Below are 27316 nucleotides of genomic sequence, written 5' to 3' on the forward strand. Positions count from 1 at the left end.
ATAACGTAAGCACCGCTACATGGAGGACTTTCAGTAAGTCTTGCGTTCTACAAACCATTTCTATTCACGCTTTCCTGTAGCCTCCAGGTATTGAAAACAACATGAAGTACTCATTATTAAAAAAAAAAAAAGAGAATGAAGCGCTAACAGGATATTTACAAGAAAGGTGACACGGATAATGTCGTTTTGAATGTCCATTTCGAGCTTCAAACGTTTGATTGGGAAACGGTTCCTTCGCCTTCATCGCACTTCACATCACAATGTTTTCCCACCCAGCAGACCAAAAGTGTGCCTTCTCAATATAAGAAAATAAATTGTGAAAAGACTGCTAAAAGGTTCACATATCGTTTACCAGAACCTGACAAATAGCATGCTAGGCTCTTCAAAGTGGGACACTAGCTGTCCCTGCAACTGCGGGAATTGGATAAAGGTTATATAACGAAGTTGTATTTCGCGTGATCTTAAGAAGTCATTTTGCTTCCCCATTTTTAGCGGTCCTTCTCATCCCACGGTTCATTACAAAGCATTCGGTGTCTCTCGCTGCAAGAGTATTGAAAGCCACAAATAGCGTGCTATGCTCTTCAAGGTGTAACGCTAGTTGTCCCTGCAACTGCGGGAATTGTATAAAGGTTATATAACGAAGTTGCGCTTCGCGTGACCTCAAAAAGTCCTTTTGCTTCCCCATTTTTAGCTGTCCTTCTAACCCCAAGGTTCATTACAAAGCATTCAATGTCTCTCCCTCTCTCCCTGCAAGAGTATTGAACGCCATGTATTTATTTTCAATGTGTGTCACTATTTCCTTCCTCCTTGAGGCATCGAAACTATTCAGGCTTTGTAGTTTCTCGAGGAAGTTTCTGAATAATTTACCACGAGTGCTGGCCTACGGGTCTTTCACTAAGGAAGCTTTTACGAATGCATTCGCGAAAACTTCCAGTAACAAAATTTATCGAAGTTTAGAACCCCAAGGGAAAGCGTGCACTGCAAGCTGCCTGAGAAAGAGCCAACCGAGCTAGAGAGCCGCAGCAGTCATTTGCTTCCCGTGTGAACGCGAAGAGGCGAGTAAATTGGCGGAACGCAGTTTCGTTCCTTCAGGCTTCCTTTTTTATCTTGAGAACCATCCACCAGAGCTAGGTTCTAGCAAGAAGTATTGAAGGACGTGAAAACCACGTGCCGAACCAATTTTCTTTCACTTCTACATTTTTCTTTGTTTCCCCTTACTCTCGATAGACAGAGGGAAAAAGAAAATTAATAGTACACATCCTACGGAATTGTAGAATGCTTTTTTTCTGTTTTTCTATTTCTCGTTCACCTATCCGCTTGATCTTTGTCGAAAGAGTGTGTTATTTTCTGGCGCGACAGGAAGGTCCTTTTGCCTCACATAGGTCACGGGTACAGTGCACGTGCATGATGCTTTCTGAAACCTAATAAGCTCATTAGCCCGTTTGAGGTCTTGCCACGGGAATAGTGCCTTCAAGTACTGTTTTGTAGGCAGCGGTTATATTATGGTGAAGTTTCCAAGCATGACATATTTAACGTTATGAATTTGTGACCATGCTGAAGTGCTCTATGACCGGATAAGCTGTCACCGAAAGACTTACCCAAGTGTGGTAACTTGCTTGGTTGGCTGTCAGCAGCCGCAGTTTGCAGTTGATTACCAAGCCATAAAAAAAAATTCCACTGAAGACTATCACTTCGCCGCAGGTGCCGAGAGCTCCTAGTGCTGTATATCTAAGGAAAATGAAAGAGAAAAAAAGATAAAGAAAAAGATAGCAAAAAATAACAAAAGGTAAGTAGAGCGAATGCTCTTCTTCAGAACCAGGGCGGCTAAAGTCAGGTTAAGCATAAAACCCAACACTGAATTGACCTTGTCAGTCTAGCATACCACCAGCGTATTTTAGCGAAATACCAAGAAGTACTATGGTGTACCAGGTCCACTGATGAGGCAATGTAGCGGCCATGGTGGGAATAGTCGTTTGCCTTACATTATTGGCCCGTGATCACCCCCCCCCCCCCCTGAATTGTACCCGACTCACCAAAAATTGGCCTTAGGTATATTAAGTCAAACTCGGTTTCTAATACTAAAGCCGGACACACCTATGTGATGCTCACAACCAAAGTTGAACCGATCGGTGTTCAATATTTGCAGCGTACCACCCGAAATTTTATCTCGCCGAAATAGACCATGCCGTTTTAGACGGTCACACCAAAACTTGGGTCGGGACACCAGGTAGATACAGCGCGTGTCAGCCTGAAATTGACCTCGATGAAATTGAACTAAAGTATATATTCAGGTATAATGAACAGCACGTAGTCGTATAGCCACACCCAGTTTTGCTCATATGCCACACCTTAAATTATGCCAGCTCACCCAAAAATTTGAACTAGTATAATTTCACCGAGTTACCGTAGCAACGATATCAAACAGCTTTCATTTTTTTCGAAAGCAACTTTAAAAGTTTTTACAGTATAAAATGTTGCCTGAATAATTCACAGTCATTTAAGACATTCGCTTTGTGATATTTTAGTGGCGGGCACAGAAAATGCCAGTGGAAGTGTTTTGCAGCTCTGGTGAATTTCTATCGAATCAACAGTGAGGTAGCCATATTTCGAAGGAGGCGAATCACACAAACGGTCATGTGGTATGAATGAGAGTGCATGTGAAGCAGCTCTAGGCGTTGGAAATTATTTCGGGGTGGTTCGCTATGCCATATCGTATGCCTGGTTCATATTCTGATTGTTATAATCCACTAAACAATACTCGATGCTGGAACTCTTCGGTCAGCGTCGCATGATTAGTGGGAGTAGTCTAAGAAGTGCCTCATCCCGCAATCGCACCCAGAAAAAAAAATGATTGTTAGATAGGAAGGGGAAAGGACGCGGTAACTGTCTCACTTGTTTAATATGAACACCTCAACCGTGCTGTAATGGAAGTGATTAAGGTGGGAGTGAAAGTGGAAAGAGAGAAAGAGGAGCCGTAGTGGAAGGCTACGGAGTAATTTCGACCACCTGGGGATCTTTAGCAATCGCGCCCAGAAGGAGCCATTTTCGGCCATAGTGAGAGGTGAGAGAATGAGACAGCATCGCCAGGCCCACAATGCGCGTGGCTATGAAGCAACAGCCGCGAGACAAAAGATCGGTTTGGTGTGTGGGGTTTTACGTCCCGTAGCAAATAAGGCTATGAGAGACGCTGTAGTGGAGGACTCCGGAAATTTCGACCATCTGGGGTTCTTTGACGTGCACTGACATCGCACAGCACACGGGCACCTTGCTTTTCATCGCCATCGAAAAGCGGCCGCCGAGGCCTGGATTCGATCCCGCGTCCTTGACAACAGTAGGCGACCGCCGTAACCACTGCGCCACCCCGGCTAGACAAAAGAGACGGATAAAAAAAAGGACGGTACTCCTGTTGAGCTACGGAGGTGGTTTTATACCATTTTAAAGATGTCTGAATAAATTCATATGAGAAGTCTATGACGGGCTTGCTGAAGTGCCGTGATATAAAATTTAAGTCTATGCGTTACTGTCTCGTTCATGTGTATCGCTTTCAGCGCTCCGGATAAGGCAAACTACAGCAATAAACGTCGATGCCGCATTTACCACCAAGTGATAATATTTATTAAGGAAATGAAATTAAATATTTCACCATGAATAATCTAAGCTTACGAAATACATTTCAATCAGAACTAAAACATAGCTTGATCGAATGAAATGAGGATGTATTAAGCCTATGCGGAAAAAAACGCCAGATTCCCAACATTCAGCTAAATTATTCTTCGTCGGCTTCTCTGAGCATAGCTAGTTAACAGGAGCTTTAGTTCCAAGCTGTACAGGATTAAGGACGTCGCATACAAATACTCTTTTAATGAAAGTTTCTATTATTGATTTGTTGTGAATACGGGAAAAATATCTAGTGCGCTAGTTTTTCCTCAGTTAAGCGGCAATGCGGAGCAAGCCACGTAAAAATATTCTTTTTTTTTATTTCATGATCACGTCCTGATACAGCATTCTGGTAAATCACACAGGAAGCTAATATTCACAAGGGCGAGGAAAAATTGTTGATTGGCAGTTCAGTAGCACTATAAGCTCTTGATAACTTTACATCGAGTACTGCGTCATGGTTACATAGTTGTGCTTGCTACCCCTAAACCAATTGATGGTTCTTTCTCCAAGGAGTCCATAGGCGATGACGAAGGTACGACGGAAGTACATACTGACGTCAAATCTATTTTACTCTAGTTCTCACAACGTCGCTACCCTGCAACTAATGAGAATACTTTCAGTCTGGTGACCGGAACGCCTGCAAGGTAACTACCGAGTTTCATGAGAGACAACGCACTGGATTTCAATGAAGCTTCTCATCCTGTCTCGTTATATTAAGCCAGCACGTGAAGTTCTATATTTTCGGTCTTCCGTTCGTGTGACATCTCTCTTACGTCACGACTCCCAGCAGAGCATTTTCCCCTGCGCAAGTTGCCTCTTCCTAGCAAATTTTCTTTTAAACAGTGTGCCTCCGGCTCATTTTCGTGCTCCGCTTTTATACTGTGTTTTGCCTGACTATATTTAACAAGCTACTATGCTAAAAGTGTCGTAACCTCTGTGAGAAAAGTGGAAAGTGGTTCGTCTTTTCGAATGGCAACCAGAACCGCAAGTCAGGAATCGCTCCCTCCTAAGTTTGTTTGGTAACAGTGAGCGTAAAATGAGCTTTCATATGCCTGGAGAAAGGGCAGCTTTACATTAAGAGTATTTCATAAATAAAGGAAAGCAAAAGAGAAAACGCAGAGTTCATTTTGATGTTGTTCTGTGGCTGATCCAGCAGTCACTCTAATCAAAAAATAGCTGATAGCTTAGCTTGATTAAACATAGTGTCTAATAGACAGCTTTATTAATAATGGTTACACGTGGTAAGGGTTCTTATTTACAGAAGATGAATCCGGTATGAGGGAGTAAGAAGATTCGGAAGATGCCAAGAAGAAGACGCAGAAAACAGATGGCAAGAAGAAGATGGGAAGCGAGGAGGTTCGCAAGACGGCACGAAAACAGAAGAAGAGAAGACCTAGGTAGCCGAAGAATTCTGAAGAAAGTGAAGGATACAGCTGGCAGTAAAAAAATTTGGCGAAACATGTTGGCTCATAAATTAGGAGCAATCATTGTGAAAAACGATTTTCCGTGGGCGAATATTTTACCTTGGGATGCCTCACCGGAAATTGATTGCGCGTGGGCGAATCGGAATGACGACGAATAAACAAAATGCGAAAGCATTTCGAGGAACTTCGATTACGCGGAAAAGACTCACCTCTCCTAACCCGATTGTAAATCTAGCTCCAGTTCGCCATCATGACCAACAAGAAGAACAAAACATAACTCTAGTGCCATGCAGTAATGGCATGCAGGCCCTCATCTGATGGAAACGCACCTATTGATATAGAGAACAATAAAAGCTTCTGGTTTTTATTCCGTGACGAGGGGGCGGTATGCGAGCTCTCAGGAATCAATTGCCGCAGTAGCGTACAATCAGTCAGGAGACGCGCGTCAACCATCATTCGTAGTACCTGTGCATTGAATCGTCCGCTAACCAAGACGGGTGCTTTGAGCGTAGCCCGCCTTGACAGGCAACGTGATAAAAACTGCCATTTCAGCTGAGGCTATCGACAGGCAGAGTTTGACAACACTCTGATTTTCATATCGAGGCAAGGCAAGTTGTAGGAGTCGGATCATAACTTTGATGGTTAGTGCACATTGGAGAAAAGGAGTGCTTCCGCGCGGAGTGCATTACAGTAGTCGTACCTGACTTGCATTTATTATTACTGTAAGGGTGTTATTAGGCATGGACAGCTGGCACTCTGCAGTAGTAGTAGACAAAGTGCCTTTTTGTCACAACTTTTTTTCGTGGTGGCTGTTTTGCCTGTGCAACAGAATGTGAGCAAATCAATATAACAGGGAACTGCATTGTGGTTTTATTTCTGTGCAACTGCCGCTCCCTTCTTGCTGCTTATTTTGTTCATTTCGAGCGTTAAAGAAGGCGAAATTAGGTCAGCAGATGGCAGCTGAGTTAAAGAGTACAGAACAATTACTTTATACCACAGCATATTCATCTCATTTTATCTGCTCACAAAAATCGATAAAAACTTCCCACGATAAATGCTTTTTTTAGTATTGTTGAATTTTACACTGACCCTTAAAGGTCCGAATGAGAATTTGTAAAACTGCCTAAAAAGAAACGTAATTTCGGAAAGTTACTTAATAAAGGAAACGAAATAAAAAACCTTGAATCTTGTAAATACAAATATCTTAAGCTCTTCCGGCTGCATATTTGCAATGACGCGGTGAAACTAGACGGCGTCAGTAAACAACGACATTATAAGATTTTTTCGCAACTACCAGAACAAATCCTGCTTACTGCTTCGGCAAGAAAGCGGCATCAATAGCCATACGCCCACCTCTATACGGCAGCTCACTTTGGCGACACCTAAAGGACGTGGCCTAAAATAAATATCCCTATGCTAGATTATAAAGAACACAGTTTATGATCATAAATACAGCTTGCTGGCTAAATAATAGGTCTGATCAGCAATCTTTTTTTTGCTACTAGGGAAGCTTTCTCTTTTTATTTATGTAAATTCATTTATTTCTCCCCTAGTAAACTCTCCTCGTTGTTCCAAATAGGCGGTAAATAAGAATTTCACGAACAACAAGCCTCTAAGTTTGTAAAGGTTTATAACCGGTCGGAATCTTGGCCGCGCGGACATACAATAACGCCTCCTCCATCTGCAGATATAGAAAGGATGGCATTCTTGAAAATAAGGAAATGAATAAAAGTTCGCATAGGTCAAACATTGGCTGAGGTTTTTTATAATAATCCTCAGACACTTATTTGGGTAACTACTTAATATTAAGGTGTATGCTGCTGGAGTTAGGAGAGCTAACGTTATGTGAATCGTGCAGCTAACTGTTCCCTGTCGCTCTGCCGCAGTCTTCAATTAGGAACATAACTAAGCCAACTGAGAGTTAATCTAATTAATAGCAATACAAACTCCGTGATAATCTGTCGCTCGTTGTGAAACTGCTGCGGAAAAACGTCACTGTAAAAGCAACTGCACGAAAAAATTATGAAGCAAAAATGAACAAATGAAGTACAAAATAAGCAAAAAAAATCTGGTTGGTTGGTTTGTGGGGTTTAACGTCCCAAAGCAACTCAGGCTATGAGAGACGCCGTAGTGGAAGACTCCGGAAATTTCGACCACCTGGGGTTCTTTAACGTGCACTGACATCGCACAGCACACGGGCGCCTTGCTTTCCGCCTCCATCGAAAAGCTGCCGCCGAGGCCGGGATTCGATCCCGCGTCCTTGGGAACAGTAGTCGAGCGCCGTAACCACTGCGCCACTAAGCCAAAGAGAGACAGAAAGTACTTTAATAAAAAAAGAGATGAAGAGGCCGGACGGCGGCGAAGACAGTGGCCCTTGCATGTTGGTCCACCAAGACGAAATATGGAGGAAATGTTTCCAGCGTCGTCTTCCGTTTAGATGACGCCGGAACAAGCGCAAGGAACACTGCTTGACGTTGTGAAAGAGGCGCAAGGCATTCTAAATTTGCGTCTAGTGCAGCCGCATTTAATGCAACAACCGCTTCTTTCCTCGTACAAAAGATATTTCTGTAAGTTACTTCTCTCTATAAAAATGAGATTAGGCGGCTGCGTTTCGATGGAGGTGAAACGAAGAGGCGTCCGTGTGCTGTGCGATGTCAGCGCACGTTAAAGATCCCCAGGTGGTCGAAATTACTCAGCAGCCCTCCACTACGGCTCCTCTTTCTCTCTTTCCACTTTCACTCCCACCTTCCTCTCTTCCCTTACGGTGCGGTTGAGGTGTGCAGAGAAAAACAAGCGAGATAGATACTGCGCCTTTCCTTTCCTATTAACCGCCTTTTTTGGGAGCTCAAGTTTTACCCTTCCAGGGTCACCATACGAATTCATGCAAAAACAAATCTGCAAGGCTCCTTAGTGTTTATTGGTGTGAATGTAATAAATATCATTAGTATGCGATTTGTTCCTTTCTGCTCACGACGTTAAGTGCACATAAAGTAGTGTTGTAAGCGATACTTAGCTCGCAAATAGAGAGAGAAGAAAAGGAACGCCAATTATTGGTGGTAAAAGCAAAGGGAGGCACAGGACGAGCGCTGCCGTTGTTTTTGTGTCCTGTTTGTCCATCGTCATTTAGCGCGTATTTGTTTACGATATGAATCTTATGAGGCACATGGAGGGATGTTGTGTGTTCCGCTGCGGTAGCGTACGCCAGTTCAGTTAAAAGGAAAAAAACTCAAATGAAAGTTCAGATGTGGACACTACTTTGGTTTCCCGCTGCGGTAGCGCAGGGGTTAGGACGCGCGCCCCTAGTGTCCCAAGCATGCGGAATCGAATCCCGGCCGCAGCGGCCACTTTTCGATGCAGGCGAACGGTAAGGCGCCCGTGTGCTGCGTTATGGCATCGCACTTTAAATGGCCCCAGGTGCTCAAAATTTCCGGAGCCTTCCACAAAGGCATCTATCATTGCCTGAGTCGCTTTGGGATGTTAAACCCCTGAAACCAAACAAAACCAAGCTACATTGCTTTCAGATTAGCTTTTTCTTGTTTTGCTGATTTGTGGCCTTTATTCTGTGCTTAAGCTATTGTCATTCATTACTGCACAGTACCTTTTTTATAGCTGACGAAATACACAGCTCAGAAGATCTGCAAGCATTCTTTTTTAACGCATACATTTGGAAGCATGCCTGCTTCTCTCCTTTTACGCTCCTGCTTGTGCTCCAAACGCCACAGGAGCCAGAAATTTTTCATCTGAACAAAAAAGAAAAAATTGCGATGTTCGAGACCTCGCAACTCACTTTGTATATTGGCAATCATATAATATGAGTGGATACGAAAGCACAATGATCTAGCATCGTGAATTCCACGCACGTCCTCTAGCTTTTGAAGTCGGATCGTCTATAGATTAGTATTCTCTCGGCGACTGGCTGCTTAATATGATCCTGCTTATGCGTCATCATGCCTGAGCTGTAATTCGGCAAGAATGGGTTGAGGTTAACCGGTAAGAGAAGCCAGTTGGCAGCCCTCGTGCAGTTTTATTATACTTCCAAGTTTTCAATTTCGGAAGTGCATTCCAATTCCGTATCCTGCCTCGAAGCAATTTTCGGGAGTGCCTCAGGCCCTGGAGTTCTGAAGCAGGGAAATAAAGTTATGGCCTTATTTCTATTTTTTAACTAACCATGAGGAGCCCAGGCCAGCCTTTACCTTCATTATCACATCGTGCTTCAAATACCAGTTTTGTTTTTATCTATAAATATAAAGAAACGTTTTTTTCCCCGCAGAGCTTTTTTTCACAATTCTGCAGCTGTTTGTTGAAAAATAATAAAATTTATGAAGTTGTAGTTCCTTAGTGAAAATTTCCCACGAAAATTAAATGTAACCTATATTCAAAAATCTAAATTGAACCAAGGCCAAATAAACCAGAGAGGTATGATGTTCATACGAAATGACGTGCCCGCCTTGCTTAAGCGAATGCTAGTGATAATTATACTAAAGTAACGTCACGCGGCATACAGAGTCTAGAAAAAAAAAAGAGATAGTGCAACCTGATGCTCTTGTGTGGGAAGGAGCTCTGAAAATGACTAAGTGTGCGTAAAGTTCTCGAAATACCGTAAAAGCAAAATGCATCATGTATTCTATATAAAAATGAGTAGCATTTGCCTTTTCGGTTTTTGAATGGCGTTGAATGGGATTTTGAATTCGGTATATAACCGTATGCGTATAAGCTAGGCGGTAAGACACATCATCGCTTGGCGTCTATTGGCAAACAGATTCCTGAAGATGCACTCTTGGTGAAAACTAAATATCTGCAAACCAATTGCTGTTCCAAGCAAGAATCATCACTGATAGTCATTTTGTCGTTGACAACAATAACCGAACGAGAAAACATTTGCTCGAAAGGGTAAGAGACAAGTAAGAATTTTGAATTGTATTTTTGATAGATCACGCCAGAAGGCCAACATGACAAAACGTGACCCTCGTGGCCGGCAGAAAAGTTGCTAATACCAGAAAGACAACGCGACATAGATATAAAGCCTCGATTTAATCAAAAATTACGAACTTTTCCTAGTGCGTCTGACTAGGGTACGAAGTGTGCCAGAGAGTTCGACTACAATTTCACCTTCTCTCAAACCAGAATCCCTAGCTGGCCTCAATCATTGTCATGCCATATTGTCTCATGATGCCTCACTACTCTGCAGCAAATCATTTCCCAACGATGTCATCTGAAAACTACCATCTGTCAGAGCCATGGCCGCGACATTTCACGCACAACAGAGCCAACACCACCAAGCCGACGCCAGTTTTTCTAGAGAAGACAACATTTAAAGCATCCTTGTTAGGAGTCAAAAATGTTTATCATATATAGTTAACCACGTCTCTACATAACATCATTTGTGTTTCTTTTCTTATCCTGAAACACTTGTGATGCTCCCTCCCAGAACCATGTTTGTATCTGTATTTTAAATTTTACTGACGGCTTCTCTGAAAGCTTCCTGGTCTGAGGAAACCCCTAAGCATCTGCACAATTAGTCGCTGAATAGTTCAAGCTGACCCATTCAGCTAATCTATCGTGATCGTCTGAATGTTTTTATTGCGAAAGCAATACTATGTCAGCCAAAGCGAGACCTCGGGTGGCCGCAGCTACGCCGTGAAAAGGCGTAGCTATGGTCTTTTCATAAAAAATCAGCCTGCCATGACGTTTGAATTCACGTTACCCCTAAGCCACAGGCAGGAGCTGCCAACTCGGGTCGCTCCTTTCATATGGGAGGGTGATATCAGAATCAGCCTGCCAGAATCGTTCGCAATCTCGTTACCCCTACGACGCACAGGCACGTCCATACGGCTTGGTTGAAGCGTGACTTTATATGTGGGCTGGTAGCCTTGACCGCCTAGTAAAGAGCAGAGACATTAGTCTGCCAACCAAGATCCGTATAACTCGTGCTATGGTCTTTCCAGTTGTGATGTATGGATGCGAGAGTTGGACTGTGAAGAAGGCTGACCGCCGAAGAATTGACGCATTTGAATTGTGGTGCTGGCGGAGACTCTTGAGAGTTCCTTGGACGGCCAGAAGATCAAATCAGTCGATATTGTCGACCATAAACCCTGACTGCTCATTGGAGGGTCAAATTTTAAAGTTAAAGCTCAGCTACTTTGGTCATCTGATGAGAAGAGAGGAGTCGCTGGAGAAAGATTTGATGTTGGGAAAGGTTGAGGGTCGCCGGAGAAGGGGTAGGCAGCGAACGCGATGGTTAGATGGCATCCTCGAGGCACTGCAGATGAAGTTATGTGATGTTAGGAAGATAGTGAGAGACCGGAAAGCGTGGCGTGACATGGTCCATAGGGTCACGAAGAGTCGGACACGACTGAACGCCTGAACTGAACTGAACTGAGCTTACGCTCTCGCGTCATACCCTAAAAAGATGAGCTTAAGTGTCCCCAATAATGTAGCACCTTACACTGATACGGCATGATAGGGGAATAATATAGCAGGCAAAATTCAACTAGGGTTAACCAGAGCTAAACCACATAAAATGTTTTCTCCAAGTTCGCAGTACAAAAAGCTATGGCGTGGACAAGGATGGCATACACTAGAGTGAGCAATAAAACTAGTCCGGTATTAGTAGCTTCTGCGCTCCATCTAAGGGCACAACAGGTAGAAGAAAGATGACAGAAAAAAAAACGAAGGGGACGAAATTGTGTTAAGCTCATAGTGGCAGCTTAAGGTGCAACTTGTATTTTGATCAAAATTGATCATGCTGCGGAAAAACAGCGCTAAAACTAATCGTACACAATCTTAATATTGACGTCTCAGTAGACGTTCTGGAGGCGTTTGTGACTTCTTCTATATCCTCGTGACTCCATATATGCTTTGTTTAAGATATATAAAGCCACTGGAAAATACTTTCACACAAACAGCTGCCTCAAAGAGAAGCTCGTCAATTATTTTGTTAACGAATGTCAGTTAGTAAAAATTAATTCGGAGCTATCGACTGCAGCGGCTATTTTTCTCTTGTTTGTTTTACTTTTTGCTTAGTAACTTAATATGTTGGCTCGTGCCGCTACTGGTACGTCTTCGTTGCATCACGGTGGACGTGTGTCTCGCTAGTAAATATCAATGGGAGGCATTATTTGGCTAATGCCCTTGGTGATGCACGTTGCCTTCTGTAGCCTCGGACGCATGTTCACCAAGGGTATAGTGGATCGCTTATTAAAAGGTGCTCGCCCGTGGACTGTGCTCATAGTGTGTGCGACGCTTCCATACCAATCAGAGTCACATCAGGCAATATGGAGCCTCGCAAACATCCTGGAAGAAGAGCTTCTCGAAACAGAGCTTCAATGTCGTCAACGGAAGCGCGCAGCCATATGATAAGGCCTATCTCTGAAAACTACCACAATCAAAACGTCAAGTGTTTGAACGAATAAAATTTGCTTGAAATCTACAAACTGCTTCGTTATGTTCTAAGCGACTTGCGCCATGAGTATCATAAGAAATTCCCCCCTACGTCTTAAACAACTACACCTCTGGAATGTAGAGTATGTTTTGCCGCCCTATAGCACATTTATTAGGAGCACAGTACATGTGGATGACGTATTATAACGTCATAAACACAGCAAGTACCAAGAGTGCGAATAAACATTGCTGCAGTGGACGCCTTTTGTATTTCCTCCACCTAATTAAGAAAACCACTACATATCGGGCTTTTGCCGCACGATGTGGATTTATTGTTGTCCGGTGGCGGAGCAGATCACTGACTCATCGGCGCAACTCTTTGGGACCTATGATCCCTTTCCCAAGCATTTCACCCCAAAGATCCGAGCACAAGGTCGGGGAAAAGCTTGTACCCATTCAAATGGGTACCCGGCGGCACCTGGGATTGAACCTGGTACCTCCTGAATGCAAGGCAGATGCTCGATTACAAGGCCACCGCTAAGGCGCCGGTATGCTGTGCGATGTCAGTGCCCAATGCAGAAGCCAACGTGGTCGAAATTGCCGGGAGTATCTCTTAGCCTGAGTCATTTTGGAATGTTATACTACACAAACTAAAGCCAACCCTACATTTTCAGGTTTACAAGAGTAAGAAATCTAGAGCTTGAATAAACTTTGAATGCTTTTTGGGCGTTGGTACTGATTAGTTGACATGAAGCACGTTTTTGTAAAGCAGACTCTCACTCACAAAAGCGCTGCGAAAGCTGAGAAAGAAAAATTTCCTAATGCTCATGCTTTGATCTTAATGTTAGAGACCAAAGGAAAACAAGGCTATGCTCATGAATGTTCTTAGTAATCTTTGCATGTCCGGAATATACCAACACATCCGCAGAAATGTTAGGCTTCCTTCAGGATAACTGAATACCACAGCAATTTCACAACACTTGCAGCGAAAAGATGTTACTCGTATAGGCAATCGTATCGATGTCTAGCAACGAGCAATCACCTTTTCAACGTAACATTCCACAAGGGTTTCGTACTAGAGAAGAGCGGAACAAGTTACAGAGCATAGCGGGAGCTATTGAAGGACAAACCATTCATGCTGTAAAGCCTAGAGAATGCAAAGAAAATTGAAATGTTAATCCACAGCGGATGCAAAGATAGGCAGACAGCAACATGAGCGGTGTGCGCATGGGATGTGGGGCAGGCATTTAAGCGGAAAGACTCAGTGACTAAGGGCTACCGTAGATGACACCATCCTATCTGTGTAGGGAATGCCGGTCTGCCTCAATGTGCTATTTATATGCGCCGAAAGCTTTTTATTCCTGTTTTATTTGCAGCTTGCGAACCCGTATAATGTTGCTGGTTTGTAATTTTCAAGAGAAGAACTCGCACCGAGTGTTTAAGTTGGTAAGCTAACTCTTACCAGCGATCATAGGATGTAATATTCAGCACCTTACACCGTGGTGTAGGGTTATGAACTCTGCCACATATGCGGCTGAGTGGCGCAGAGAGCAAGACGCTACAAGTCTACCACCATAATTAAATCTTACACGTGATGGCGTGGCACGCAAGCTAGCATTCTGGGCGTGGAGAGTCGTACTAGCAGCAGTTCTCTAGATGAAATGCAGCCGTTGAATGGCGCTTTTGTGTCACGTTGCGTACTCAAGATCCAAAAGCGTGGAAATGGCAACAAGATGAATGACCTGGTCGGGAAGACTCAGTGCAGTTTCTGCTCACTGAGTAAGCCGCATTGCGACGCAAGCCTTAGAGACAAAAGCTCTATGATGCAATGGCATCAAACAGACTTGCTCCTACAAATGTCATATACAATCGAAAAAAGTATCACACAAAGTATATGGCAAGGTCATGTATAATACGACACATCTATGATATTTATATTAGAGTGTACAAAAATCACTTATAAGGCTGTTTCATACAACAGCCATTTTAAACTGGGAAGTCATTAAACAGTCATAATTAGCAAAAAATATTCTGCAAGTTATGGCGAATAAACAGCGTAACCAGCCTTTGTTTTATACCTTCTCAAAACCTGAAAAAATGTAGCACTCATTCCCACCTCTAAGATGGCCGGAAATATAATGATGTTAAAAACGGAGCGTACTAACTCGCTAGAAAAATTGGGGAACACGTAAGCTCAGTGTATAGCGTAGGACGCTACACCTAATGACTGCAGTCCGCGCCTTCACTTGCGAATCCTCTTTCGTATGCACACACTTTACAACTCGCTGAGTAAAAATTTTCGAATTTTTTATTCATTATCCTATACTCGCTTCTTAGAATGCAGTCTTGAACTACCACAATACGTCAATGACTAGGCCGAAATATATAATAAGACTTCCTTCATCGAAGCCGTATGAGCATACGTACCTCCTTCGATAGGAGAAGCATACATTATTAGTTCAAAAAGCCTCAGAGAGTTAAAGTCACTTCTCGTCATTTCAAAAGACCTGTACGAGCTCGCTGCTGTTGCTAGTTTAACGAAGTATAGAAAAAATATTTTTTTATTCTTCTTGTAAAATCTGTAATGATTCGCAAGATATTGCTGTTCACGAATCACCACGTGACATCCGCCTAGGACCGTTCAGTAATTTATACCCGAATTTCTTTTCTTACCTGGTGCGGTTTCAACAACTGAGCTATGGTTGTAAAGTCAGTCAAGTTCACGTCACGTGACGGGTCTACAAAACTGCGATTTAATTTTTTCTGTAATGTTTGTATTCACTACAAAACTAAAGAAAGTCTGCCTCAAGAATAGGAATCAGAATTTATGAAGAGTACGCGATTATAGCGCTGTTTTTGTATGCTCTGCATTACCTGGACTTGATTTAGACGTCACAGCCATCTCTCGGCTAGTGAAACAGAAGCTGGAGAGAAATGAAAATTCTTCAGAATGACTTAGTGGTGGCTGGCGAAAACAGCGTGCTGATCCGTATACAGGAATGTCTTGCGCATCATTATCAAGGAGGAAAATGCCCGAAAAATGTGATGTCTTTACTCCTTTAAGCACGTAACGTGGCCTCCTAACGTCATTTAGAACGCCGCCCAGTATGTTCAAGACGCTGTTATCGCACGCATATGGCCTATGCCAGAAGCACGCCGGTGATGCTTTATTCGCAACAGTAACAACAAAGCTGAGAACGCTGACACACAAGCGCTAAAAATGCCGACAAAGCCAAGCCGCATTCCCTGGAGATGGAGGTCTTTAACACGATCGCGTTAAGCTTCTATCAGCACGTCAAACTTCCACGAAGGTATGCTGTAACCAGTTCCACTGTGGGGGAGATTTGATTTTACACTGGAAAATTGCTCTCTTAGAACACTCTAGCGGTAGAGTGGGCGTTACACAGAAAAGATGTCGCTCAATGGTCAGACTAACAAAAAAACGTCAAAACAGAATACCATTTTCTTATCCTCGACATGGCTTTTTAGCGATCTTTGAAATTCGCCCACGATTGAATGTCAAAATGGGCTTTACATTATCGCATTATCCGAAGCCTCTAAACCGCATGCTATGCTGTGTTTTAACAAAATAGGGCTTCCACGTCCTTTTTTTTTCTGCCTTCATTACAGTTGCGGCGTTCAGTGGCCTTATAAAATATAAGCCGCTTTCAGCGTATTTAAATCCTGCGACCTCTGCCCACAGCACTGCAGTTTTTTTTTTCTCGATGGTTTTCGTCTACTGGCAAATTACGTTTTGATCTGCTAATCCCTTGCTTTTAATCGAAAACGAGACTCTTTTTGCCCACACCGTGCTTTGGAACTTTCGACGTTATAGCTGGCAATATCCTTTCGCATCTAGTCCACTTCTTTTGGGTGAAATGCCAACAAACAAAAAAATATGGTATTGGCCATCACTTCACACACGCAGAGAAAATGTGGGGGATGTTTCTGCTACCTCGATAAGAAAAAATACTACATGCTCATTTACCCGTTTCATTCTCATCGCTTCGCGCTCACACACTGACTTTCTTTTTGTCACAGGCAGATCTCCACTTCACAAAGCAACTTTCTTCTTGTCCTTCATAATTTTGTCTTCTATTTTCGCTTTAATCTACCTTCCCGCCGCCTCTACGTGCAGTGTATATTTTCCGCTCCTGTCTCAATGATTTTCTCAAATATTATCTCAATGACGCTCGCCCTCGTGTTCAAGGTGTCTGCCGAGTAGTTACAGCGTTACTGTGCGTTTTCTTCCTCCAAGGCACTCTTAATCTCATACAAGGCGAATTTGGGAGCCCACTCGGCGGCCTCTGCTTCTTTAAAAGATGGCGACGTAACGGATCATAGCTTTCATTGTTCTGTGATCTGTAATAGCTCTCTTTAACGTAAATATTACAATACTTCGGAGCAATAGCTCAAAAGATAAGGTACAAAAACAAAGTAGACACACGAGTAGGGCCGTGTGTGTCTACTTGTTATTTGTCCCTTGTGTTTTGCGCTATTGCTCCGAAATATGAACCAACAAGCCCAAATTTCAATGTTGCGACAATAATTGTTTGCATACTCGTAATTGTACACGAGCGTCTAATAAGACCGTTAGCCCGTACGACTGTTCCACCAGTAAAATAACTATGTGTGCTCATTTGGTTTACCTTTATTCAGCTCTAACTAACGGGCAATCACCGAGAAAATCTTTCCTATTCTATCGGAAGGATGCCTATCTCGAAAAACGGGTGTTCTAAATTCAACTCCAGCGCAGATCAACCTTACATATATTCTTAAAGCGAATACTTTCCTTAACTCATGAGGGGCGAGGAGATAGCCTGTCATCAGAGGGTGTCCGCACAACTGGTACTTAAAAATAAATCGTGACACTGCCAGCAAAAGAACAACAATTTGAACAGATCAGCTTCCTTGACCAAGACACGAGGCCACTATAATATGGCTTAAGCTAACCACAATTCGCGCAAACCTGCAGCACTTTCGCGATATGCAGTAAATATGGTTGTTTTTTTTTTAAGTTCTGGCTGCAGCACACCGAGCTATGCAAAACATCGTCGTATTCATTAAGTTCTATTTGCACCACTCCTTCATTTAAACTAGACAACTATATATGCCAAACATACAAGCCACCTCGCCCGAGTGCGGCCGATGTCCGCTAACGTAGTTCAGGGCGCATCCGCCGGGTGGCATGATAAAACTCGCTGCTGTTTCGCATTACTGTACATAGGCAGACTTAAGCGCACCCCTGGAAGGGCTTTCTGCTTCATTGCATCATTTCGTAATGGGAACCTCTAAGAGAACGTTTGGAGGTAATCAGAGCATTAATTATTTTCGACGTCGATGATTGTTATGTTTTTTGTTTTTGTTTTTTCTCTGAGATTTTGTTTGACTGATATCAACGCCGTCAATGGCGGAGGCCACGCTGTCATTTTTGCGACAGAGGATTGTTAACGCTAGCGCCTTAAAACGTCTTTTTATGTCACTCTGGTGGAGAAGATGCCCTTTCGTTATCAATTCATTCTGCCGCTCTTAGTTTATAAGTCTAAAGATGTGTTTCAGTGCTGTTGGTTGGCAACGGCAAACATGTCAAAGGGAGTGACAGAAGCATGGGAGGAATGAAACAGTATTTTCTGTTGTTTTTTAGTAAGGCTGACGGGACAGCCGTAACTACAATAACACTACCGTATAGAGATATCATATGGGAACAGAGAAATGTTCTTAAAGAGTTGATTTATTTAACACTTGCAATATGGGAACACGTATCACACTCTCAAGCATCAGGGTGTCTTGGCTACCTTAAAGTGAAATGCACAAATACCGTAAATAGACACATGTGATGGGAAAACATGTACACAACTGAAGTGAAAGCCCCGTTTGTTCGATTGACATTGCCTTATGGTGAAATACAACTAGCGAGTTGTATGAAGACAAATTGTAAGCGTGTAGGCGGCTGCGCACGTGTGCACATATAATTCTAGCAAGTTATTTTCTGGCTGGAAGCAATATAGGGTTGCCAGGGAATTTGATGTAGGGAGGAGCACGGCGTTTCATCAGTGACGAAATGTTTTCGAACGCGCGGTATTTTCTGTGGCTCAGTTCTCTGGCTTAAGCTTCACGACGGGCGAAGCCGAGATCCAATTTTTGTAAGTAAGGGTGTTGCAAAGACCTTGCGGCAGCGGCGAAAGGGAAAACTTGTAAATCAGGTGGCTTCTTATTTTATAGTCCGACGCATTATAAGGGTATGTAGGCGAACTGTCACGAAAGTGAGCAGGTTTCATTTCGGTGCAGGATGCCAAATTCCCGCGCATGGCGAGAGATTGGAGCAGTATTGTTCATATCACCGCAAGTTCAGCAGCCATCATTCGTCTACACACTGACACCAATAAAGAACCGTGGAAGAACATTAAGCACCACCTAAGATCAGGGGCAAGAGCGTGGGTGTTTTTATGAAATGTTTGACAACTATTGGCGTGCTGCCATGACATAACGACGGCACCCTTTCGACTGAAGGAGCTGCATACGCTATCGCAAACATTTAGCCGAATTTAACTGTGCTTAAGTTGATTAACAAGTGCGAAAACAATGTTTGGCGTTATGAGTGGCACAGAGTTTGGCAAAGCGTTAAACATATTTAGTAGGCTTGGTTTTTAAGGAAAGGGAAGGCACTTTATCTACATTACTTCACTGTGGACACATGTGCTGAATATTAACAGCATATAATTGTAGACACATATGTCGTCGATTTGCATCCTGAAAGCAAGTCTCCACTTTGACAGGCACCTCCATGATAAGTGGATGTGTGACGCCACCCTGTAAGATACAAAAAAATAAGAGGATGCTTAAGCTTTGCTTTAGGAGAGGACGCTATAACGTGCGCACCTCTTGCCTCATTTGTTGCTACTCTGATGCTATTTTAATCACAACCGCTTGTTTCGTGTTACACAACACTGATGTTTCAGCTTGGCATCTTTGGTACGGTGGCTAGATCTTTGGCTTCATGGACCAACTAACGTCAGCACTGCATTCATGATCGGCAGCATGCAGCTTGCTGACGTTGCAGCTCGGCTGCCTCCGCACACCTGCGGCACATGCCTCCTATGGGAAGTTCTCCTCCCCCATAAGGTTTTTCCTGGTCGTCGAACAGTATCATCACGAAACAACACAACTTTGAACGAAACCCAAGCACAAATTACACGCACCTGTCAATTTAAGGCAACACTATTGCACTAACATCAGCCGTAAGGTAATTTCGCACGTGTTAAGCGAAGTTAAGCGACACAGACACGGTATTGTTTGTTTGCACCACTCTGGTTTCATACACTAATCCCCAGTCATAGATCACTAAATCTATGTGTAAACCAATCATACTATCGACCACATCGAATCAATCTATCGGCGTTACGTAATCAAATACACTTCACACAAGGCGTCTCTCAACTTCCGGAATCTGTTTCGACCCCACCTTGAAGCGCAGGTTACAGATGATTATGGAACGTGGAAGCGTTATCTACCTTGGCGAATTAATGTTAGTTCTAAAGTTTCGATATCTGCCGCATCGCATGATGCTCCACCTAGATGTTGGAGCCGGAAATAATTTGATTCGTCCTTGAAAGCTTGTTCTCAAACCGGGATACTGCGATGGCGTTTGGGCGCAACGAGCACAGACCGCCTCGTGTAAAAAAGGTTGCTTCAGTTTTGATGTGAAATTACGTGCGTATGTTTTTTTTTTTCGACACGTTTGGAACTATGACATGCTTTTCTTTGTCACGGGAATGACAACGCCTTTTCAACAGAATGGAAAGTAGACGCTTTCGCTTAAAAAAGACTAAAACGGCTGTTTCAGTCCACGCGAAAAGCATTGGAAATATCAGAGAAGTAGCTCTTGTTACATCTACCGACAATGCGGCCTGATATGGTCCATAAATATAGAGCGTCAATATATATTTAGCTCTTGGTGCTCCATAAATGGTGGGCCGCTCGGTAAATATCAAGGAAGTATATTACAACGCAGGGCGTGTACATGAACGCTGACAGCTTCCAAATTCCATGAACATACTTAAATAAATACGTTGCACAGAGACGGAAACATAACCAGACCAGGGGGACGAGGGGGACGAGGGGAACAAGGGGGAAAGGAACCGAAAACATAACTTTTCACTTGTAACGTGTCAAGGGTGTATTGCGACAATCAAGTATGTTTTCGTGTGACTCATAACAAAACTGCACAAAACATAAGAAGGCTTTCGATAAGTTTGTACAACTACTCCAGAAAAAAATTTATACAGAACTTCACATTTTGCCATACATATTATTGTGTTCATACCATATATGGAATGCAGTAATGCCAGAATATAGCATATAAACGTGAATAAGTTTTTATATATTTTCTGTGAAATAAAAACGGCACGCTCCTATTATTTTCTGTCCTTGCCTCGTACTGAACATCTAAGACCATAATTTTTATTGCTAAACAATATTCAACCTTTAGGATCGCTCCGACCTTTTACGCTCATTTCACTACTTGCGAGAAAATTCTAAATCTGCATCTTCCGGTACAAACCAACCAGCGTACGGAGCATATGCATGGACGATAATTGGAATACCCGCATCTGAATGGCGTCCATGGCCAACTCGAACTAATAGAGTCAATGCAATATCGTGCAGCTCGGATCATCGCCTCTTGTTACGAAAGAGTAACCAGTCTCACTGTTCCCTAGCAATTCTCTGTCTCTGAAAACTTGAATGACGCAATTTCGCTTCCAACCTTTCCAAATTTTATACATTGCAGACTCAAATCGCGCACGATGACTTTGCTAGGTGCAATAAAAAGGCCTTCTCCAGAATTAATAACGGCTGTTCGGTGGCACGCATAAACGATCGCACTTTGCCTTGCACTCATTTACAACTTTGCTTACAAATTCTTCCCCTACACAACAGCACTGCAGCATTTCTTGCCTAAAGACATTCTTTTATTTACTGACCATAAACCATTCGCGGAGAAAATACAAGCACACTCTCAAAGCGATCACCGCCGCCGCGTACAGGGTCGTACACGGCCAGGCAATTAAGCTAATTTTCACACCATGCGATGCAGTAACTGTGGGCCCCTTTTCTTCGATATTGGAACAAATTGGTCGTAACGGCGCTTAGAATAGAGCGACCATCTCTTTTGCTTGTTCACCCTGAGAGTGGACGATATGCGTACATAGCATTGTTTTGTTTGCCTTCTTTCTAACAGTATTGCACCAAACTCTGCGGACACTGCTGTGACTAACTGGCATTTATGCATATTGTGTTTTCCACAGTTTTTAAGGCGAAACCTTTCTAGGCTCATGAGGAAAATCTCCCAGCCGCCCGCCAGATTCCGCGAGATTTGTTCGCGAGATTCCATGAGATTGGGCGAGATGTACCTTCCAGACGTCATAAAAGGTTTTGACGTCTACATAATTTTCCCGTTCGGACGGTTAGGCCTAATTCCTGAAGAGTTCCAGTAGAGAAGGTTTAAGTCATTTCAGTGTCGCCCGTGGAGGACAGAAGTCCTGAGACACCGATGTCGCTGACAACGTAAGAATGAAAACAAAAAGAAAGTAAGAGAACAAGAACACAAACGTGCAATATAGAGGCAGAAGATAACAGGGAAAGGCTTTCGCCATTTGGCTGTTAAGTGATCACTGTCAATCCTGTAATTTTTAAATTGGTCTGCACGGTTTTGTCAGAATTCTCGTCGCTGGAATCGAATACACAACCTCCTTTTATAATGAGGTTGTGTATTCGATTCCAGCGACGAGAATTCTGACAAAACCGTGCAGACAAATTTAAAAATTACAGGACTGACAGTGATCACTCCTGTAATTTTTAAATTTGTCTGCACGGTTTTGTCAGAAACCTCCTTTTATAATGGCCCCGCCGGGGTGGCGCAGTGGTTACGGCGCTCGACTACTGTTCCCAAGGACGCGGGATCGAATCCCGGTCTCGGCGGCAGCTTTTCGATGGAGGCGAAAAGCAAGGCGCCCGTGTGCTGTGCGATGTCAGTGCACGTTAAAGAATCCCAGGTGGTCTAAATTTTCGGAGTCCTCCACTACGGCGTCTCTTATAGCCTGAGTTGCTTTGGGACGTTAAACCCCACAAACCAACCAACCAACCTTTTATAATGCTTCCGGGCCTATAATAAAGTAGTAAATGAAACAAAACTAATGGCTTCTGTTGGCTACAATTGTTTGCGGTTCAGAGCACTTGTTTGGCAGCAGTAATTATCATTTTCAATCAAAATAGCGGCATTTGCCATTGTCGAAGCAACCTAATCGTTCTGAGTGAACGAGCTTTTACAGTCAGTAATCAACTCAAAAGCTAATAAAAGAAGTTTCATAACGTTCCGAGGCGAATTTATCTCTGACTTGCTCAACGGCTTTAAATGTTTAAATGACCTTTCTTTTCTTCTTTGCTGTGCCTCACCAGATGCGGTTTTGTTGAATCCTTCACTGAGAAAGATGATGCCTTATTTTCATGAAATCAATGATGTCTAGAAAACATGTCCGATGTAAGAACTGAGGGAAGTTTAAAATCCATGTTTATTGCGCTCATTCTGAGTTTTTGCGAGTAAAATCGTCAGAATATAAGCAGACCGCAGTTGAGCAAAAGTTTCATGCAACATGCAGTCGTTGGCAGTGCTCGTGAAAGCGGCGTCGCAACGCCATCTCTCTACCGCAAGTGGGGACGAGGCCGCAGAAAGAGCGTCTCGGCCTTTTATCTGCAGGCATATCAGTTGGCTACTTCTGCTCGGCAAATTGTAGGAGAACGATGAAAAAGGGCTCAAATTGTGGGTGTAGCAATATTAGAGTGCAGCGAGTGTCAGATGCCATGTCATATCACAGACAAGTGATAAACAAACGTCTAACGCAAGATGTTATATCGCTTTGGAGCATTTAGTTGAGAACGGGCGTACGCATCGACACGGGCTAACATGCCTTTTGCTGGAAAAGGGTTCCGCACTGGCTTTTCTCGGCAATAGATGACCGTGTGTGCTGGTATTGCGACTAGCCGGGCTGGTAGCAGGTACATAATTTACAAATACAATGCAAATTGATCGCGTTAGTAAGGGGCTAAACACGTTTCGATGGCTATTTTCAGGGTATAATTGAAATTAAAAAAAATTCAACTCTCGAAGTGAAGTAAAAATATTTAAACAAAAATCTTCGACACACATGGCGTAAACAAATATGTTTTGTGCATAACTGAGAAGAGGTTACGTTTTCTGCCTAATAAAAAGCGTTCCACATCTGCAATACATACTAGACGCTTTGCTCATGCGAATGATTTGTATAATGAATATTATCATTCTTTACATCTTGTTGCCAATTAAATGAAAACAGTTTAGTTTAGTTTGTGGGATTTAACGTCCCAAAACGATCCAGGCTACGCATGAGAGACGCCGCTGTAGAGGAATCCGGAAGATTCGACCATCTGGTGTTTATTGACGTGCCCTGACATAGCACCGCACAGAGGTATGATTTTCGCCTCGACAACCGGCCTCTGTGGACGGAAATCGATTGTGAATTCATGGGCACAGACGTTGAGCGCCCTAACAACAGCGTTACCGGAGCAGGGTCATGCACTATTAATTTTTCACTTATTGCACTTTAGTGCAGCCCAGCGGCGGAGGCGCAGTCATTAAGATGCCCGACCGCCGTCGGCTGAGTTTCGATGGAGGCTAAACGAACTGGCGTTCGTCTGCGCCGGGTTGTAATTGCACTCTAAATATCTTCAGGTGGTCGAAATTATTCAGCAGCCTTCCAGTAGGACTTTCTTTCTTTCTTTCTTTCTTTCTTTCTTTCTTTCTTTCTTTCTTTCTTTCTTTCTTTCTTTCTTTCTTTCTTTCTTTCTTGCTTGCTTGCTTGCTTGCTTGCTTGCTTGCTTGCTTTCTCTTTTCTTTTTCTCTTTCTTTCTTTCCTTCTTTCCACCTTCAGCGTTGCTGTGGTTATTTTCGCTCCTGTGCGTTCATTTTCGGCAAAGTAAAATCCCACTCTTATAAGTGGTGTCCACAGAACAAGTCTGACAGACACTGCGCCTTTCCGTTCCTGTGAACTAATTATTAGTATTATTATTGTTGTTGTTTATTACAATTTCAGCTCCTTAGCATTGGCGAAGAGGTCACGCGTTTTCTTCGTGTACATGCGTAAACATCGCCACATAATTATGGCTTGACATTCAGACTCACCATTGCACACACTCAAACCCTGTGTTAAATATTGACTATTAGATGTCACAGTATAAATCACTTTCCATACCCGACACAAATGGCTCTTTTAAGTCAGAATATACTGGAAGTCACACCACTCTTTCTTTGTCCCAGATGGGAAAACACAGCCAAAACGCGTGGGCGGAGGGGAGCGTTTTCCAGCTAAAGTTTGCAGCTTATCTGTAATGCCGATATACCAATGTAATTGGCTCACTTACTCTCACAAATTACAAGGGTGAGAGACAACTGCCGCTGCAGCACCGACTTACAGTTTCTTAATTTAGGTGACCGAAAATGCACTGGATGACGCACAATTCTTGGTTAATGTGCGCGCAAAGAGTACTTTGTCAACGATGGTTCTTTCATACGACCCTTCTTGTGTTCATTTACTGCTAAACGATCCCCAATTGTATGTGACTCTGGAAATTTGAACGCCTTTCTGTTGTAAACATTCACTCAACAGAATACTAAAATCTTTTTACCTAAACAAACCGCTTAGAAAACAATGTCCTCTTTTTGAATATGCCATTTCATGCAAAAAGTCGCCTTTATATTACCTTTTTTTTTTTGTTGCGAAATTTTTTGTTCACTCAGATTCCGTAATTCCGGCCGCATTAGCACCACACATTTATTTCAACCCTGGTAGTAAAAAAAATCGGCACAAAATATTTACTGGATTGCAGAAGTCATTTTTTTACCTTGCTCGTATTTATATCGTTGTATTTCGGGTTTTTGAAAGTGTTTGCTTCACTAGCCTTGAGCGAAAGTTTTGCGCTCAGTGATGCCTATGTAGCTGAAGAGGGCAAGATTAAAGCAATTAGAAGTCAGAGTTTGCTGAATTTGTAAAAATTGCAAAACCCGATGAAAGACACGCGGGGTTATGTCTTTATGATTCGTAAGTCGTTCTCCCAGTGGTGCTAAAACAAAAAGCCGAGACATATAAATATAGGCTTTGCTTCGTGATGTGTAACTGTTATATGAAATAGGGTCGGCAAATCGCCCTGTTTCAACGCTTGGACCCCCCCCCCCCCTCCCCCCCTGCCGCCAACAAGCTCAGATCGGCCCGGAAGCACCATTCGTTCGCAACAAACTTTTCCTGGTATTTTGTTCGAGGAGAATTAACGCACGACCTGAACACAAGATGCCACTCAACTTTCACGGCACTCAACCTTATTGCGGAAGATATGTGACTCGACAGGTGCCGTGAAAGCAGCGCCAGGCTTTGTGGCACAGGTAACATAGCTCAAGTGCTTTCGCGTGAAGTCGCGAAGCAGGAAGAAGGACTCGTATTTCAAGGTAGGACCATTAGCCATAGCGAACAAAGAGGCTCTGATTTCTGTTTTATCCTGGGCGGACACATTTCAGGTCAAAGGATGCGACTCGCCGCGGTAGTATACAGTGGGTCGTGCTTCCACTTTCTTGTCAGGCGCACTTTCTGTCTAATGTTTCAGTCTGTACTAAAGCAGCAAGCTGGAAAAACCGCAAAAGTGGAAAAGCTTAGAGTCGTTATGAGCCGAAAGGGATTGCTGTCTGGAAAAGGGACCTACAGCACTCTAGGTTGCATGTTTTCACAACAAAGGGCCAAGCGAATGCTTCTCTTGCCTTATTCCTACCAAGGGCGGCGTAGCGTGCTGGAGTCCTGATACGATGCTCGAATTTTGCCGAAATAACACAAGCCACGTATACAAACTACAGGAGAAGCAAGAGATAATAAAAGGCTGCAGTTAGGATTATACAAATCACCTCAAACCGATGAAGTAAAGAGTGACCCTTTTTGCTGGATATTGGTGTGAATAAATTAGCAATAAACAAAGCCAGGACTGAGGTTGATGCAAAGTGTGTTCTGTAAGCCTTGCCATTATGAAACAGAGGCAGTTTGGAAGGAAGAAATTGTCTCCACGATTGGCTGTAAACGTAAACAAGGTACTTACGCGCCTGTGTCTTCCAAGTTGATATAGTCGTCTTATTAAAAACTGGTTATTTCTTTCCATATAATGGAGGTCCTGTGGACAGAAAAAAAAGTTCATAAGGTCAGCTTTTTACGAACAACAACAAAATCGCAATAGGAGTAGTGCTGAGAAGTCAAGAATTTTGTTTGACTCGGTGGAAAAAAGAATGTTGTGGACGACGAGCATCCTTGCTCTTTCGCCAGTTTTAAGGCGACATTGGCAGTAGTTATCGCGTTGTTATACAGTAAACGAGATTTCACAAGGCTCTGTAGAGAAGACACAGTGAGAAAGTATTTTAGGCGTTTTTGCAGTTACGCTTTACCAGCCTTTGGAATAGAAAAAGCGCCGTTTAGTCAGTAGATGCCACAAGGCATGGCTTCGTATATACTGTAACAATTCATATTACCCTCTTCTAAGGTTGCAGCTCAAGGTGCCGAAAGACTGCGTTATCTCCTTCGAGAGTGTCGGCTATAGACAGGCTTCTTCCAGGCTCTTCAATGGCGTTTTTGTTTGGAAACAAACTCAAATGCAAGAGTCATCTTTGCGCGAACCTCAATTTCATTTTCTGTTCGTTTTATCAAGCTTTATTCAAGCCAAAGGCTACGTAACTGAATGAGATATAATAAATTATTGTTTACATTTCTAAAGCCTCTTAGGTCGTTATATAT

At 43.1% G+C, this 27316-nt stretch overlaps 1 protein-coding gene across 4 annotated transcripts in view; it reads right to left on the minus strand.

The window, feature by feature from the left end:
• Positions 1 to 27316, minus strand: part of LOC146179073 (orexin receptor type 2-like) — a 607445-nt gene that overhangs the window by 140104 nt on the left and 440025 nt on the right. The window contains exon 1 of one of the 4 annotated variants that reach the window (XM_084578778.1): positions 26631 to 26697. The exons of 2 other annotated variants lie outside the window; for them this stretch is intronic. In XM_084578778.1, the coding sequence (XP_084434904.1) occupies positions 26631 to 26690 (60 nt within the window). In that variant the 5' untranslated portion in view covers positions 26691 to 26697. Of the gene's footprint in view, positions 1 to 1598; positions 1724 to 26630; positions 26698 to 27316 lie in introns of those variants that run through there. One more of the 4 variants, XM_084578781.1, reaches the window with a different exon arrangement.

The sequence above is a fragment of the Amblyomma maculatum genome, chromosome 9 (assembly GCF_055883805.1).
Source record: "Amblyomma maculatum isolate TAMU_Amacu chromosome 9, ASM5588380v1, whole genome shotgun sequence".
Classification (NCBI taxonomy): Eukaryota; Metazoa; Arthropoda; class Arachnida; order Ixodida; family Ixodidae; genus Amblyomma; species Amblyomma maculatum.